Genomic DNA, 17,767 nt, shown 5'->3' on the forward strand with positions numbered 1-17,767 from the left:
TATTCTATTAATAGCATTTTGATTATGTGTTAATTAGACCTGCCCAAAAGAGTAAAGGAAATGAAACCAAAAATAAGTGCCTTTCCAATTATAAACTGAAAATTAGATTAACATTTTCAGGGCTTAGTACAGTTTATAATGTGTTTCATAATAAATATTTCTTTTATTATCAGAAGGAGAAAAGCTGAACTTATATGATTTTTAGGGAATAAAGGAATGGAAAATAAAACTCGTGCATGAGGTTTTTTGGGGGTTTTTTTTCCCCCATTTGGAGAGAGATTTTTGCTATAGGGCATGTGCACTCACTGGAGACAGAGAGAACAAAGGCGAGAAATCACCCCCAAGGGAGATGGCCACACCTCAATCCCTTCTCCTCTATTCTCTTCTCAGGATCTCGGGCATGACGCACACACACCCAGTGTGAGTTTTAAGCCACTGGATCCAGGACTCAAACCACAGTCGACTACGTGGGAGTCCAGCAATAACCATTACACCATCTGCTTGTCCCATGTGTGTGAGTTTTTATTAAAAACAAACAAACAAACAAAAAAGAACACTGAAGTGCGAAGTGTGTTTTTAACTGGGTACTAACTCAAGGCAGGTGGAAAGAAAAAGATGCAAGGAGGGTATAAATGGTGGTGCTGAAGGAAATAAAAATAAAATAACCCACATGGGAGGGTTCCCGGTTCATGTCCAGGGACCACCCTGAATACAGTGGCACGCATGGGCCCATGATACAGGGCTGGCAGATGCTAGGATGGATTGTACCATCAAGACTCTGTTGGGAGTGCTGTCTCTGCTCTCTCCATCTCTCTAGCTGATGAAAGAAATTTTCAGAAAATTTAAAAAGACAGATAGAAGGGATATAACAGGAATCTTATGTTGGACCCAAGAAACAATATTATAACAGGATTATTTATTTAAAATGAACCTTTCTAGGCCCGGCTTCTGTGGCACAGCTGATAATTACTATACTGCAGAGCTGAAAGCTACATGTGGACTATGATTTGTGTCCCCAGCCCGATCAGCCTAAAAACACACTGAGTATGTGCATGCGGGCCCAGGGTCCTGGTGCTGCCTGAAGGGGCTCACAGCGTGACCTAGTCTTTAGAACTGCATCTCTCTCTGTCTCTGTCTCTCTCTCTCTCTTCCTTCCCTCTCTCTCCCTCCCTCTCATGCACACATACACACACACACACACACACACATATACACACTACTACAAATAAATAAAAATAACCTTTATATAAATGGTAAAGTTTTAATCTCCATCCAGCTCTTTTCAATCTGCAAGAAGACAACAAATATCTTACTAACCAAAAGATATGAACAAACAGTTCTCAAGAAGACATACAAATGGCCAAGATATTGATAAAGATTCAAACTCAGTAGCCATTAAAACAGAACATACCATTTTTCTTTCACATACTGAGTTTGCAAAGATATGTTAGGGATAGACTTGTTCTTTTCTCTCTCTCTCTTTTTTAAAGAATTATTTTATTGGGGCAAATAGTTGGCATGATGGCTGTGTGGCTGGACTCCCATGTAGTCAACCCAGTGGCTTGAACTCACTCCGGGCATGTGTGCCTGTGTGCCCAAGACCTCGAGAGGAGAATGGAGGAGAGGGGATTGTGGTGTGGCCATCCCCCCTGGGGGAGTGATTTCTCACTTTCTGTCTCTCTGTCTCTCTCTGTCTTTCTGGCAAGTGCATGCACCCTATAGCAAAAACCTCTCCAAAAAAAGGAAAAAAAAAAAAGAATAAGAAAAATCTTATATTAGAAATAGGCCTTTTCATATACTGCTGCTGGGAATATAAACTGGCACAAACTTTTAGAGGCAAATGTTGCATTCTGCTCAAAATTTCCTAAAAATTGTGCCTACCTTTGGCCTAGAAATTCCAATTTTAGGAATTTCTATATAACCTACAGAAATACACAACTCTTCGTCTCCACGGGTATTTAGTATAGCATTAAGAAAGAATGAGAGGGACCAGCAGATGGCATAGCAGTTGTGTCGCTGGACTCCTACATGGCCAACTGTGGTTTGCATCCCGGACTGGTGGCTTGAAACTCACACCAGGCATGTGTGAATGTGTGCCCAAAATCCCAGGAGGAAAATGGAAGACCTAGGAGGAAAATGGAGGAGAAGGGATTGTGTCAAGTTGTGTCATGGCCATCCCTCCTAGGGTGTGATTTCTCACTTTCCCTCTCGCTGGCTCTGTCTCTGTCTTTGTCTCTCTCTCTCTTTCTAGCTCACATACCCTAAGGCAAAAACATCTAAAAAAGAAAGAAAAAAGAATGAGGGAGGTCAGCAGGTGGTATAGTAGTCAAGGTGCTGGACTTCCACATGACCAAGTACAAGTCCTGGACCTGGCGGCTTGCTTTCTCACCTTCTCCCTCTCTATGTGTCTCTCTCCAGTAAGTACACATGCCCTATATCAAATTTTAAAATAATAAAAATAAATAAAGTTAAATAAACAATTATTTAAAACAGTGTGAATGTCTAATAGTAATGGTTTGGGTAAAATATAGTCAATTCCACTTTAAAAAGTGAAATGATGTGTATATATAGTGTATATTTAGTATATATAGTTTTAAAAAGTGAAGTGATGTGTATATATGTGTATATATAGCATATATAGTATATATAGTTTCCATACAAAAATGTATTACTAAACAGAAAATGTAGGCTTTAAAATTATATAAACAGATTTGGTTTGTTGGTGTTTGTTAAGAGGAAAAGGGTAGTATTAACAGTCGAACAGACCAAAATTTATAGGCATGAATTGAGTATGTTGCTTAACCTTAATAGCAAATAAAGCAAAGCTCATTCTAATGGTCCATGTTTAATGTGATGTTCAATTCAACCCTTTAAAATGAAATCTCCTCAGTGGTGGAAGAGTTTACCCCACTTAGTAGTGATTAACTTAAAATTAAACCTAAGGGACAACGCGCTGTCTCACCTCAGTTTAACAAGTTAACTTACACACATTTTAACAAATTATCTATGAAGGGCTTATTTTGTGATTTCTCTAACCACTTAGGAGCTTAAAGCAGATGGAAGCTGTAATTTATTCTTAGAATTCTAAAGATCCTTTCTGCACTGCCTTAGCTGTAGCTCTGTTATTTTATGTGTGTTTGTTTCTACACAAAGAATATGGGACTAAACTTCTCAAATCAAAGCCTCCATTCATTCTTCTCCTCTCTTTTTATTTTATGGACCTTAGAAATATCATATAAAAGATAGTGATTTGAAAGACCTTCAATAGAAATATATTGAATAGGAAAAACTAATTGAGATTCTTACTGGAATAAACACACTGTACTAGTAATAGTCTATTGAGGGCCAGCAGGTGGTGTGGATCCCACATGGCAGACTCTGATTCAGTTCCTGACCTGGTGTCTTGAAAACATGTCAGGCTCATGTGTGTGCATGCCCCAAATCCCAACAGGAGAGTGGAGAAGGGATTACAGTGTGGCCATCCTCCCTGGTGGATTATTTCTCACTTAATCTCTCTCTGTCTCCCTCCAGCAAGCACACTACCCACTGACAAAAATTTTTAAAAAGTAACAGTCTATAGAAATTTAAGATGCAACAATGCTTTCTTTCATTTAAAAGTCTGAATTTATGAATGGTTTTTTAAAAGTACTTTTTTATGTATCTTTTAACTTTCTTTTTTTCATGAGTGTGTGTGTGAGAGAGAAAGGAACCCTAGATGGGGTCTCCCACACTGTGATCCTCTCCCCAGCCTCCCAGCCAGGATCACAGGCATACCCAGAATGTTCCCTTGACCCAAGATCCAAACCTGGGCCTCTTACAATACTGGGTCACTCCAGTATTGTGCAGCGGCGCCCTGGACCTGGATATGTTCTGATAAAATCAGAAGAGCAGGGGACCAGCAAGTGGCATGGTGGTTAGAGCTCTGGACATTACCACATGGCCAACCATGGTTTGAGTCCCAGACCTGGCAGCTTGCTTTCTCACTTTCTTTCTCTCTCTCACACTCTGTCCCTTTCTGGTCAAATTAAAATAAATGAATAAATAAATAAAGTTAAATAAAATAATTCTTAAAAAAAATTGGAAGAGCATTCTTAGTTTAGCTCATAGATCCTTTATCGTATACTATCACAGTATCATTTCCTAATCCTGGCCCCAAAGGGATTATTATGAATGGGAATTCATTATAGTTCATTATAGTATTAAAGCTAATGTAATCATTCCAGAGATTATGCTTTAAAAATAAGTCCCCAGAAATGTTTTTCTTCTCTAATAACTAGTATCAGCACCTTTAACTTAGTAATCAATGAAGGTACTCTCATCTTGAAATTAATTGTTTTGATTTTCACTTTTAAACTTGTTTTTAATGTTAATTTTTTTCTTTTTATGACTCATCTTTTTGTAAAAGACCTGCCTTCCTTCCACTTAAAAGATAAGCCCACATATATTTAATCATGAGAATGTAATTATATAAAAATAAAATCATATTTAAAAGAATATTTAATTTTGGGGAACAGCAGTTAGTGTAATGGCTGTGTCGCTGGACTCCCATGTAGTTGACTGCGGTTCGAGTCCTGGACCCAGTGGCTTAAACTCATGCCAGGCATGTGTGTGCGTGTGTGTGTGTGTGTGTGTGTGTGCCGAAGATCCCAAGAGGAGAATTGGGGGAGAAGGGATTGCCACGTGGCCATCCCCCCTGGGGGTGATTTCTCGCTTTCTGTCTCTCTGTCTCTCTCTTTCTGGCGAGCACACATGCCCTATAGCAAAAACCTCTCCAAAAAAAATAAAAAAAGAATACTTAATTTTGAATGAGTTACACTTCAAAACTCTCCTTATTGTAGGTTCTTAGTGAAAGACCGGGGATGGGCAGGCATTCTCCATAAACTGTTGTGTTTTTATTGTTTATGAAATTGAGCAACTACAGTAAAGCAAGACTTATGGAGTAATATTAAAGTTTATAGAGACCCTTGGAGACAGACTATCGGAGTTCCACCCCCTCCTCAATAGTTACTAACTGCGTGATGTTGGGTGAGTTGCTTAACATCTCTGGTCTGAAATTTTCTCATAAACAAAGAGAAATAGTAGTGGCTGTTTTATAGTTTAGAACAGTGCCTGTAACATGGCAAACAATGAAATGTTCGATATAATTATCGTGAATATGTTTTATTCTTCTTAGGTATGCTTTAAAAACTGGGTCTGGTTTGCACATTGCCATAGCAGTCTAACCCCTCATCTTCTGCTATGATCGGGAAGAATTAGACTGTCTTCCTTCAGAAGACCATCATGCATATCCAGGTCTATGCTTCTGCCCATTTGTTTACTGCTTAAATTTAAGTCACTCTTTATTAAGAAGCCTACAGTGATTTCCAAACTGCTGATACTGCTAAGAAAGAGGAAATTTACTTAAAATGGAATTAGAATGGCAGGCTGGGTAGAAGAAATAAAAATGAAAAGTGGTTTTAAATGAAAATCAGAGCTTTTTGAAGAGTGGTTTAAGAAGATCATCAATAAATACATAAGAAATTAAAACCCAGTTTTCTGAGGCCCAGAAAAATTAATAAATAAAACATTTAGTAAACACTTTTTAAAAGAATTATTTTATTTTATTTATTATTATTTTTTAATTTGACCAAAGAAAAACAGAGAGAGAAAGAGAGAGGGAAGTGAGAAAGCAAGTCACCAGGTCCAGGACTCAAACCGCTGCTGACCATGTAGGAGTCCAGCACCCCAACCACCACGCCACCTACTGGCCCCAGCAAACATTTTCTACATCAAATTGCCAAGATAAATTATTCTCAATAAGGGCCAGCCAAGTGGCCTGGTGGTTAAATCCACTGGATCCTATATGGCCAACTGTGTGGTTCAAGTCCCAGAACTGGCAGCCTGAAAACATGCTGGATATTTGTGCAAGTGTGCCAAAGATCCTGAGAGAATAGAGGAGAAGGGATTGCAGCATGATCATCCTACCTGGAGGTGCTTTCTCACTTTCTCTCTGACTCCAGTGAGTGCATGTACCCTATAGCAAATTAAAAATAAATAAATAAGTTACTCTCAGTAATAGTCTAGAAACTTAAGTTAAGTCACTGTTACCTCTTACCCGGACTTCTATAAGAGCTTTCTAACTCTCTCCTACCTTCTGCCAGGACCCACTTTTAGACAATTCAGTAACTAACATCAGACTGTGTCATATTTCTGCTCAAAATCCTCTACAGATTTCCCCGGTTCACCTAGAGTAAAAATCCAAGGTCTTAGGACCAGCAAATGGTGTAATGGTTTCCTCACTGGACTCCCACAAGGCTGAACAGAGTTTGAGTCCCAGACCTGGCAGCTTGAAACTCACACCAAGTGTATGTGCATGCATGCCCAAAATTCCAAGAAAATGGAAGAGAAGGGATTGTGGCATAGTCGTCCCCTGGGGTGATTTCTCACTTTCTGTTTCTGTGTCTCTGTCTCTGTCTCTCCAGCAAGTGCACCTACCCTAAAGCAAAAATCTCTCCTAAAAAAAGAAATCCAAGGTCTTGGGGCCACTGGGTGATATGATAGTTAAGGTGTTGGACTCCCACATGGATGACCACAGTTCAAGTCCGAGACTCAGTGGCTTGAAAATCAAGCCAGACGCATGTGCATGCCTGTCCAAAATCCTGAGAGACAAATGGGGGAGAAGGGATTGTGGCATGGCCATCTCCCCTGAGGGTGATTTCTCACTTTCTCTCTCTGTCTCGCATATATTCTATGGCAAAAATCTTCATAAAGGAAAAGAAAATCCAAGGTCTTCAATGGGACTGGAAACCCAACGTGAGCTCTTGGCTTCCCCAGCTCATCTCTTACAGTCATACCCCTCACCTCCTGTGCTCCTGTCAGACAGGCTTCCTTGGCGTTTGGGAAGTGGACAAGCACGTTCCTGCCCCTGGGACTTGACACCTGCTTTTCCTTGGGGGAATGCCCCTCCCTCAGGTCTCTATAGTGCTCACTCTAGGCCTTCCTCGGGTCTGTTTAAATGTCACCTTAACAGAGAGGCCGTCCCTGACCACAGCATGGGAGATGCCCACAGACACACGCCTGCCCTCACTCTCATCTCCCTCTTGCTTCTGTGTATCTCATCGCACCCCGCCCCATCTGACCTGTTCGTCTCCCACATTAGGGTGTCAGCTCTCGGAGAGCTTATCTGTGGTTCCCTGTTGTTTCCCTGTACCTAGAACAGTGCCTGTGTCACCAGGGTGAGACTCTCAGGTTCTTGACTTGGTCACAGGGAAGAATTCAAGTGTGAGTGGAATAGCAAAGCAGATTAATTGAGCAGAGCTGAGAGCACACTCCACAGCCAGAGCCAACTGCGCCCTAGGAGACAGTGCCAGGAACCTTTGGGATGTCCCTTGATGGGAGATTTGCATGCCTGTTCATAAAAGGGGTGGGCTTTTAGGGTCTAGGGGTGATCTTGAGGACCCCTGTAAGGGTGCACATTTGTGCACAAGCTCTCTAGGTGGACATTCTTGAAAATACACCCATGTGTCATTAGTATGTAAAATCTTCTCCCAGAGATGTGTTTTGACCGTGCTAATGGCACAGAGGCCTGTTCGTCCCGTGGGGCGCTATTGCACCTGCGTGACCATGAAGCCACTCTACAGCATTGGCAGACAGGAGCTGTATGGATTCTCTTTGTGTGAAGTTTAGTTATCGGGGTTGGCCTGGTTCCCCTGTCCCTCCCTCCGACTCCTGTCTCAGTCTCTCTGTGGAGTTTTGTCCTTAATGTTGACCTGGTTTCTGTCTCCCACCTCTTTGTTCCTGTCTCACCTGGTTTGATGGGGAATGATTGCAAAAATGAACACTTGAGTGAACTTTTATTCTACTTTACTACTGACTCCTGTAGGAACATAGGAGAACTGTGAATTTTCTTAGTCTCCCAAGCTTCTTTAGGAAAATTAGGGTATGGGCATGTATGACATAAGATGTATCTAAATATTAAAGGTTATTAACGGGCTGAATACAGGAGCTTCCCCTAGGCATCCCGTAGTATATTCCGCTTGGTCCCTGCTGGCCAGCCATCCTCAAAGGCCTCCTCTCTCCCGTCTGCGGCCTCGTCGCGGTGCTCCCTTCCTAGTGGTGTGAGGGCTGTCACACAGACTCCCTCACTCAGCGTCCTCCCTGGCTGCTTGCTTTCTTCTCCCGCAGCACAGTTCGTTTCCTGTCAGGCCGTGCCTCTCCCTTGTGGCTATCCTCTCTAACATCCTCTCTCCTTTTTATATCTTTTTGTTTTGTTGGGTTTGTGTTCGTTTTGGTTTTTATTCGTTTCTTGCATGAGAAAAGGAGATAGAAACGAACACCCCGAGAAGGGGCTTCATGCCCCGATCCTACCCCCGCAGCCTCAGCCAGCAGAGATCAGGGTCATGAGCACACCCACAGGCACAGGGAGGCCTGGGGACACCAACCCGGGACATTCCCATGTGGTTCCCGTATGCCGTGGTGTGTATGGCTGACCTCCTTTATAATTTTAACCAATTATCTTGGAAATACGTCTCTTTTCTTCCTTTCCTTATTTATTTGTGAATTGAGAAAGTCTTAGGCAGGCAGTGGCATAGTGGTTAAGGCAGCTGGATTCCACATGGTCGGCTGTGCAGTTCAAGTCCCAGACCCAGTGACTTGACAAACACACTCAGCACATGTACGTGTGTACCCAAAATCTCAACAGGAGACATGGTGGAGAAAAGATTGTGGCATGGTCATCCCCCACGAGGGATGGTCATCCCCCACTTTCCCCCTCTCTCTCTCTGTTTCTCTCTCTCAAGCATGCACCCTCTAGCAATTGTTTTTTCAAAGGTCCCTAATTCTGATTGACTGGCATATTAGTGCTTCTAATAGACCTATTCCAAGGAAAATGGAAAATTAATTTTTTTAATTTGTTAGCATAGTGGTTATGTCACTGGACTCCCACCTGATTGACCACAGTTCGAATCCCAGACTTGGCCTTTTGAAACTCAGGCCCGGCACATGTGCATGTGTGCCCAAAAGCCCAAGAACTAAATGGGGAGAAGGGATTGGAGCTTGACCATGCCCCTTGGGGATGATTTCTCACTTTCTCTGTCTCTCTAGGCCTCTCCAGCAAGTGCATGTACCCTATAGCAAAACTTTCTCTAAAAAAATTTTTTAAATAAAAGAAGGCACTTGTACCTGCCAGAAAGACAGAGCGAAAGTGAGAAAACTCCCCCAAGCAGGGTTGGCCACACCATAATCCCTTCTCTGTTCTCTGGATTTGGGGCATACATGCACATATGCCAGCATTTTTCATGCCGCCTAATCCGGGATTTGAAACACACAGTTAGCTATGTAGGATTGAGCCACCGTAACCACCAAGCCACCTGGCTGGGCTGAAGATACAAATTTTCTAATCAAGTTATATGTAAAACAGATACCTTCAAAAGACTTACAGAGATCTGTCTGCTTCTTTATTCTCCTTTAACCTGTTTTTCCTCAAATACAGTCAAGTTACATTAATTTTCCTACTGAGTTTTATTTAATTTCTCACATTACAGACATACTTTCTATTTGTCATTGGAAATATTTAATGAATATATAACACCATGGAACACTGAAACAAGAAAAAGGGTGTGGGAGGCAATTGCAGACTCATTTTTTAACCATCCTGAGTACACAGCCATAATTAGTGGTAATTTTTCTATGGAAAGAAGGCAATTTGAGGTCCAAACAAATACCTTAAAAACAACTTTTAAAAATACAACCTGGTTGTTTTTTGTTTGTTTGTTTGTTTGTTTGCAGTAGGGTGCATGAGCTCGCTAGAGAGAGAGAGACAGAGGGGCGGGAATGAGAAATCACCCCCCTAAGGGGGATGGCCATACTGTACATAATCCCTCACCTCCATCCTCCTCTTGGGATTTTGGGCATGCGTACACATGGCCAGCATGAGTTTCCAGCCACTGGGTCCAGGACTTGAACTGTACAGCCAAATACAACATGTTTTTAAGTTGGGCATTTCTCATACTATCTCTATGAGTCTATATTTGAGAAGTGAAAAATTAAATTACTTTTCCCTCAAGCACTATAATCCAGGATTTCCCAAGGCATGTTTTACCAAAAAATCTAGTCCCTTAAGATGCTACTTGGGAGTAAAAAAAAAGCCCTGTCACCAGGTAACTTAGGGTACATGTGGTTTACTATATTCCACTCTTGAATGTTTATGATACACATCAACAATGAATGCCTATCTACAGTAAATTTGCCTATTTAGTTTTGTTTAACCATTGATCAGCAAACGTGTGTGACTACTAACCCCCTTTCTCATATAGGACCCTTAATGCACATGGACACACTTTGAGAAACAACCATGACTATTTCATCATTCAGAAAAAAAGACTTATATTTGTTTATGGCTCCTGTGTGCCAGACACTGTTCTTAAATTTTCACAGGAATTATCTTATTTAAACCTAAAATGAACCAATGAGATACAAGTGCTATTATCTTTTTCTTTTTTTTCTGTAGTTTGCAATCGGGCACATGTGCTCATCAGAGAGAGGCAGAGAGAGACAGAGAGAAAGTGAGAAAGAAACCCCCAGAGGGGATTGCAGTCCCTTCTCCATTCTCCTCTCAGGACTTTGGGCACACACGCACACGCGGCTGACGTATTTTCAAGCTGCCAGGTCTAGGGCTTAAACTAAGCAGTTGGCCATGTGGGATTTAGCACCTTAATCACCACACTCCCTCCTGGCCCTTATTTTTCACTTTCACAGAGGAAGAAATTGAGGTTCAGAAAAGTTAACAACTTGCCCAAGGTTGCATGACTAGTGAAATAAGCAATCGTGTCTAGGCAGTCCGTTTACAAAAACCCATATACAGGGCCAGCCCGTGGCCTAGTAATTAAGGAAGCTGGATCCCACATGGCCAAGCATGCAGTTCAAGTCTCAGCCTTCGGGGCTTGAGAAATATGCTGGATATGTTTGTGTGCATGCCCCAAATCCTGACAAAAACTTATATACAATCTCCAGTCTTTGTGACTTTGAATGATGTTAAAATAAATGTAAATAGTGATATTATCTATTTTCAAGTGCTGAATGAGCTATTTTACAATATTTTGTTATTTTTATTACATAGATATTGCTGGAATTCCTGTGCCTCAGAACTTGAGTGGATACTCTTTGTTGCCATTATCATCAGAAACATTTAAAAATGAACAGAAACTCCAAGACCTACGTCCTCCCTGGATTCTGAGTGAATTCCACGGATGTAATGCAAATGCGTCCACCTACATGCTCCGAACTAAGCAGTGGAAGTACATAGCCTACTCCGATGGTGCTTCGGTGTCGCCACAGCTCTTTGGTAAATGTGTTGACATACTGTTAGTGCGATACGTGTAATGAGCTGACTCACCGAGTGGTGCGCCAGAGAGCCAGTCGTCACTGCTAAGGAGGTGACTATCTGCCGCTGCCTATGCTGGGGCACTCTACAGAAGGTTGCCCATGTCAGAAGAAGCTTATTTGCAAATCAGCATCCAGATTTCAGAGATGGTGCACTCAGGCTGTTGATTTGGGTCTCATGATTGAAACCCCTGTTGTCTCTGATCAGGGTGTTTTCTTTTGTGTTTTTGTGTGTGTGGAGGTTTTTGCCTTTGGGCACATGCACTTGGTGGGGGGTGAGAGGGAAAGTGAGAAATCATGCCCCCCCAGGGGGAATGGCCATGCCACAATCTCATCTTTGCCATTCTTCTCTTAGGATCTTGGGCACTTATGCACACGCGCCCAGCATGAGTTTTGAGCCACCAGGTCTGGGACTCGAACTGTGGTCGGCCATGTGCAAGTTCTGTGGCATAACTGCTACACCATCTGCTGGTCCTCGGGGTGTCTTTAACACTTGTGGTTATCTTTCCTGATCAGTAGTGAACACCTTCTCGTTGTTCCTATGTCTCACCTATACTGAAGGATAAATGCCTATCTCTTACGGAGCCTGACAGTCTAATATATGAGTTAATGTTCACCACAACCCTATAAAATAGTATCATTGTTCTCATTCTATAGAGAAGGAGACTAGGGGCGTCAGAAAAATTCGGATACCTATGTTAAGATCTCACAGCTAAGAGACAGCAAAACTACAATTCCAATGCAGGTCTACCTTCAAAATCTGTACTCCTTCCACCCTATAAATATGCCTTCCAGCTTTACTGCTCAGTGAATTAATTTTTTAAAATCATTATCGGATTTAAGGTTTTACTTATTCTTTAGCTAAAGCCATTTATATTTATTTCTCCCTAAGTTCCCTTCCCAATTACAAATGTCAAAATTATTAACTCGAAATAATTCTCTAGGGTCCAAACTGATTAATCCTCTTAACTCTAAGAGCAAGGGATTCTTGGTTTCAAAGGGAAGTCTTTACATTTTTATCCCAGTCAAAACTGACGTGTTCTCATTGACCAATGTCAAATGAAATGTATGGGAGGCCATTTTCTTAGACTGAGGTCCCACACTAGGCCCAGCAGACCAGACCAAATCATGATGGCGTCACTCATGCTACGTGCCACCCCCTGATCATACTAAAACAAACAGTTCAGGCCAGCCCCATGACCTAGTCACCAAGGGACCCGGATCCCTCATGGCCGATCGCAGTTTGAATCCTGGGCTGGAACCTTGAAAACCATGCCAAGCCCATGTACGTGCATGCCCAAAATCCCAGTGGATGGAGACCTGGAGAAGAGATGGCAGCATGACCACGTCCCATTGGAGGGCTCTCTCTCTTTCTGGTCAGCACATGGACCCTGTATCAATTTCTTTTTAATTAAAAATAAACAAAACAGACTAGTTTCCAACAAAAGAGATTCACAGTAAGCAGTTAGAAAGGACCCAGATTCTCAGAGCTGTCATGATGAGAACGTCTCCTCTGTTTTAGCCCTATAAGGAAAGTCACTTTGTAGTGACCAATCTGCTTTTTTTCTGGTTTCTGCTTTCTTCAGCCTTTTTCAGCCTCTAAATCTTATCTTGAATATAAATCAATATAGCCATTACCATAGTTGAATATTACACATTACATCTTGTACTGAAAAATCACATTTTACCCTACAAATATGTACAATTACATGTCAGGGTTTTTTTGTTTTTCTGTTTTTTTGTTTTTTAAAAAGAGCTTGTAGCAGATCAGCAGATGGTGTAATGGTTACATTGCTGGACTCCCATGTTGTAGACCATGGTTCGAGTCCCAGACCTGGTGGCTTAAAACACACCAGGCGCATGTGCATGTGTGCCCAAAATCCTGAGAGGAGAATGGAGAAGAAGGAATTGTGGCATGGCCATTCCCTCTGGGAGTTGATTTCTTGCTTTTCATCTCTCTGTCTCTCTGTCTCTCCGGTGAGTGCAAGCATCCTATAGCAAAAACCTCTCTGGGGGAAAAAAAAAAAAAAAAAAAAAAAAACCTAGTAGCCTAAAACAACCAGAAAAGCCCACCTCTTCTGCTCAGCTCACTCAATGGGATACTGCTCAATTCTTGAATAACTAAGTAAAAACCAATCAGATCTTTAAATGAAATATGTTGAAATTTTGGTTTTTAACACCATGCTCTGTAAAAAGCAGACATGATTATCAAAGAGTCCACGAGGGACACAGTCTTTCCCATATGCTCTAGGGTTTATTCACCAACTTCCCTTTCCTAAGGAGGTGTCATCTAAAGTCACTTAGCAAAGTTATGCGAGGGGTCTCCCAAAGTTATAGAAAATGCATATTATGAAAAAAGTATGTATAGATTTCAGAACATTTTTGCACCAAAATGAGCTCATACTTTAATTCCATTATTCTGTGAACTTTCTGAAGTCTCATCACATATGGAGAGCCAGGGCTTACCCGACTAATACACTCGAATAGGCCCGCAGAGATTTTTCCCTCCTCAAACAGCATTCATTGACTGTTTGAAGCTAATTGACATTAGATATTTGATTTGCCATTTTCCCAGCTAGAGTGGCATCATGGTTATATCCTGTCTTCTCGCACCATATATAAAAAGGTTGTTTATGAATCTGAAATACTCTATTTTCCAATGGAATAATTGAGAGCAGCTGTGATTTCCATGGTTATTTGCTCAGATGGACAGTATTGAGTGCAGCTTTCAAGAACTGAAGCACAAGATGCTAATATTAATGTTTCTATTTATTTATTTATTTATTTATTTATTTATTTATTTATTTATTTATTTATTTTTGGAGAGGTTTTTGCTATCAGGGCATGTGCACTCACCAGAAAGACAGAGACAGAGAGACAGAAAGTGAGAAATCACCCCCCCCCCACCGTGGGATGGTCATGCCACAATCCCTTCTCCTCCATTCCCCAGGGATCTTGAGAATACACGCACATGTGCCCGGTGTGAGTTTAAGCCACCAGGTCCAAGACTCAAACCACGGTCAACTACATGAGGGTCCATCGACATAGCCATTACACCAACTGCTGGTCACTCAAAAGATGCTAACACTAAAGAAAATTCAGGCTAAGTGAAGTTGCAAGAGTGTGACTTGTCTACATAATCAGTCTTCGTAGGTGAAATGTCTGGGGCTGTTGAAATGGAACGATATAAGCATGTCAGAGTAGACAAAATATGAGGGGGATGAGGAAGAATTAGTTTAAAACCAGAAAACCTGTGAGTTAGGAGTTATACCCCACTCATGGGTAGATAGGGGAGGGGCTCCCCATAATGGAGTTACTGTGGTTTTATTTTCCTTTTTTATTCCATTTTTTATTTAATTTTATTTATTATTATTATTACTTTTTAATTTAATACAGGGCACATGTGCTCACCAGAGAGCGACAGAGAGAGAGAGAGAGAGAGAGAGAGAGAGAGAGAGAGAGAGAGAGAGAGAGAGAGAGAGAGAGAGAGAGAGAGAGAGAAATCAAGTTGTCAGGTCCAAGACTTGAACTGTGGTTAGCCAATGTGGGAGTCCAACACCTTAACCATCACTCCATCTACTGGCCCATGTGGTTTTACTTTCTATGGTCTGATAAATGTTCACTATATCCCCATTATAAATCTCAGGGGAATTTATGACTCCCTGTTGCTGGACTAAAGTAACACCAAAACCAGTCACTGTCCAGAACACAGAAATGAGGAAATCTCTGTCATTAACTAAAACAACCATCTGGCTTCTCCAGGGACTGAGAGTAACTCAAGACTCCCAGGTGTCTTGAGTCCAGGACTTGGACTGGTAACCCATTTCAAAGAGAAACAGGTCTTCTTCCTTGTTAGGATCCTAAAGGAGGAGGCCATTTTGGCCTACCTGCAGCAACCTGCTTGGGCCCCCTTCCATGGTGTTGGAAGCTTTTCCTTCTTCGGTAAAACTCCGCTTGCTATCCTTTTCCTCTGTCAGCATTTCTAATTCCTCGTTAACAAATGCCAAACAAGAACCTGCACGAGTATTGGACCTGGTCACCCCACACCCTCACATCACCAGCTTACTAACCATAAGGGTTTGAGGTTTTCTGTGTCTAAGAATGGATAGGGAATAAAGTGGGTTAGCAGGACAATGATAGCAAGGAAGATAACTTACAAATACATTGCAGGATTATTTGACATTTGGTGTATTATTTTACCAGCTATAAATATTGTCCTTTAATTTATTTTACAAAAAGAAACTGAAAATAATAAATTCTGATGTATTATTTGTCATAATGACATTCTGACAAAACTTCCTAGTAGGTAACTATTTTGAAAGATACTTCTTTTTTTTTTTCCAGATCTTTCCTCAGACCCAGATGAACTAACAAACATTGCTCTAAAATTTCCAGAAATTACCTATTCTTTGGATCAGAAGCTTCGTTCCATCATAAACTACCCTCAAGTTTCTGCTTCTGTCCACCAGTACAATAAAGAGCAGTTTACCAAGTGGAAAGAAAGTTTAGGACAAAATTACTCCAATGTCATAGCGAACCTTCGGTGGCACCAGGACTGGCTGAAAGAACCAAGGAAGTATGAAAGCGCCATTGGCGAGTGGCTTAACCACACTGATACAAAACTCCTCAAGCAATAATAAGACTGTTTTACAGCTGCACATAAATATGTTTGAAAATCAAGACTATGTATTTTAATGAAGTTTTCATAATTACTGAATTTTTTACTTTTGAAGAACATAATACATTTTAAAGTAAAATGCCAGTGATTCTAGAATTAGATATTTTCAGAAATGGTTATGATTAAGATCTTATTTTTACGAGCTTCAAACAATTTAATGGAATTCACAGGAATGGAAGCACTAATATAAAAGTTATATTCCTCTGAATAATGTAGGATGTATTTAAATAATTACTAGTTATTAACAATTACTAGTTATTTCCTACTGACCATAAAGTAGTTATGTGTATTTGGTGGTGTTTGATGAGTTATTTATATTTAATGGACCATTTGGATGTATTTGATGGGAGCATTTGGAATATTTGTTGATAATAGAACATAGACCTTGAGTATAGCTGGTTTTATTACGTTTTAAAATAAGTGATACATTTTAAAAAGCGCAACGTAAAAGCTTCAAAAGGTACAAAAGGGCCAACCGTGCTGATGACGTTTCCCTCCTTTCTCAGTCCCCTGCCACCCAGGTCCCCCTTCTGTAAGGCAGCTACTGACACCTTCCCCTGCCTGCTTTCAGAGACTGACCACACATTTACAGAGAATTGTACGTACATATTTTTTTTCTATAGGGTGCATGCACTTGCCAGAGATACAGGGAGAAAAAGCGAGAGAGAGGGAAGGTGATAAATCACTCCCGCCCAGGGCATTTGCCACGCTTTAGTCCCTTCTCCTCCATTCTCCTCTTGGGATTTTTTGGGCAGACATCTACATAGGCCCACATGGTTTCCAAGCCTCCAGATCTGGGACTTGAACCACATGGCTGACCATGTGGGATCCAGTGCCTTTATTTCCAAACCACATGCTGGCCCATAGGTGTACAAATATTCTTATACTGGCCATGCATTTATAAACAAATGTAAATATTTCCTTCCCCCCACAGAAATGCATAGTGCGCATAATTGTTCTGCATCCCACTGCTGCTTTTTCTTTTTTTTTTTTTTTTTTAAGTAGATACTTACAAATGAAATGGTAAAATTACTGGGTCAAGAGTATATCTGGGTGGGTGGGGGGACCAGCAGTTAGCATAATGGCTATGTCACGCTGGACTCCCATGTAGCCAACCACAGTTCAAGTCCCAGACCCAGTGGCTTAAACTCATGCTGGGCACATGTGTGTGTGTGCCCAAGATCCCAAGAGGAGAATGGAGAAGGGATTGCAGTGTGCCCATCCCCTCTGGGGGGTGATTTCTCGCTTTCTATATCTCTGTCTTTCTGGTGAGCGCACGCGCCCTATGACAAAAACCTCTCCAAAAAAAAGGGAGAGTATATCTAGGGGCACAATATATTAACTGAAAAAATAAATTATTTATGAGTTAAAAAAAAAGTATGTCTAGGGGGACCAGGGGTGGATCATGGCATCCAGATGCTCTTGGGGTTGCTGTCTTTCTCACTCTCTCTGCCTCTCTCACTCAAGGAAAAAATAAATAAGTAAACTTTTAAAAAAATGAGTACAGGGACCAGCAGATGGCGTAATGGTTATGTTGCTGGATTCCCACATAGTTGACTGCGGTTCGAGTCCTGGACCCGATGACTTAAAACTCAGGTCGGGTGCATGTGTTTGCATGCCCAAGATCCCAAGAGGAGAAGGGATTGTAGCATGGCTATGCCTCCCATTGGGGTTGGTGGTGGTGATTTTTCACTTTCTTTCTCTCTCTCTGTCTCTCGCGTGAGCACACAC

At 41.4% G+C, this 17,767-nt stretch overlaps 1 protein-coding gene across 2 annotated transcripts in view; it reads left to right on the top strand.

Annotated features, from left to right (window-relative positions):
- The window catches only part of ARSK (arylsulfatase family member K), a 42,660-nt gene extending 25,627 nt beyond the window's left edge, over positions 1-17,033 (top strand). For both annotated transcript variants that reach the window (XM_006169848.3, XM_027768834.1), the window contains 2 exons: positions 11,096-11,320; positions 15,703-17,033. In XM_006169848.3, coding sequence (XP_006169910.1) covers positions 11,096-11,320; positions 15,703-15,995 — 518 coding nt within the window. In that variant the 3' untranslated portion in view covers positions 15,996-17,033. The remainder of the gene's footprint in view (positions 1-11,095; positions 11,321-15,702) is intronic.
- The last annotated feature ends 734 nt before the right edge of the window (positions 17,034-17,767 follow it).

This window comes from Tupaia chinensis, unplaced genomic scaffold, assembly GCF_000334495.1.
Source record: "Tupaia chinensis unplaced genomic scaffold, TupChi_1.0 Scaffold147554_1, whole genome shotgun sequence".
NCBI lineage: Eukaryota > Metazoa > Chordata > Mammalia > Scandentia > Tupaiidae > Tupaia > Tupaia belangeri.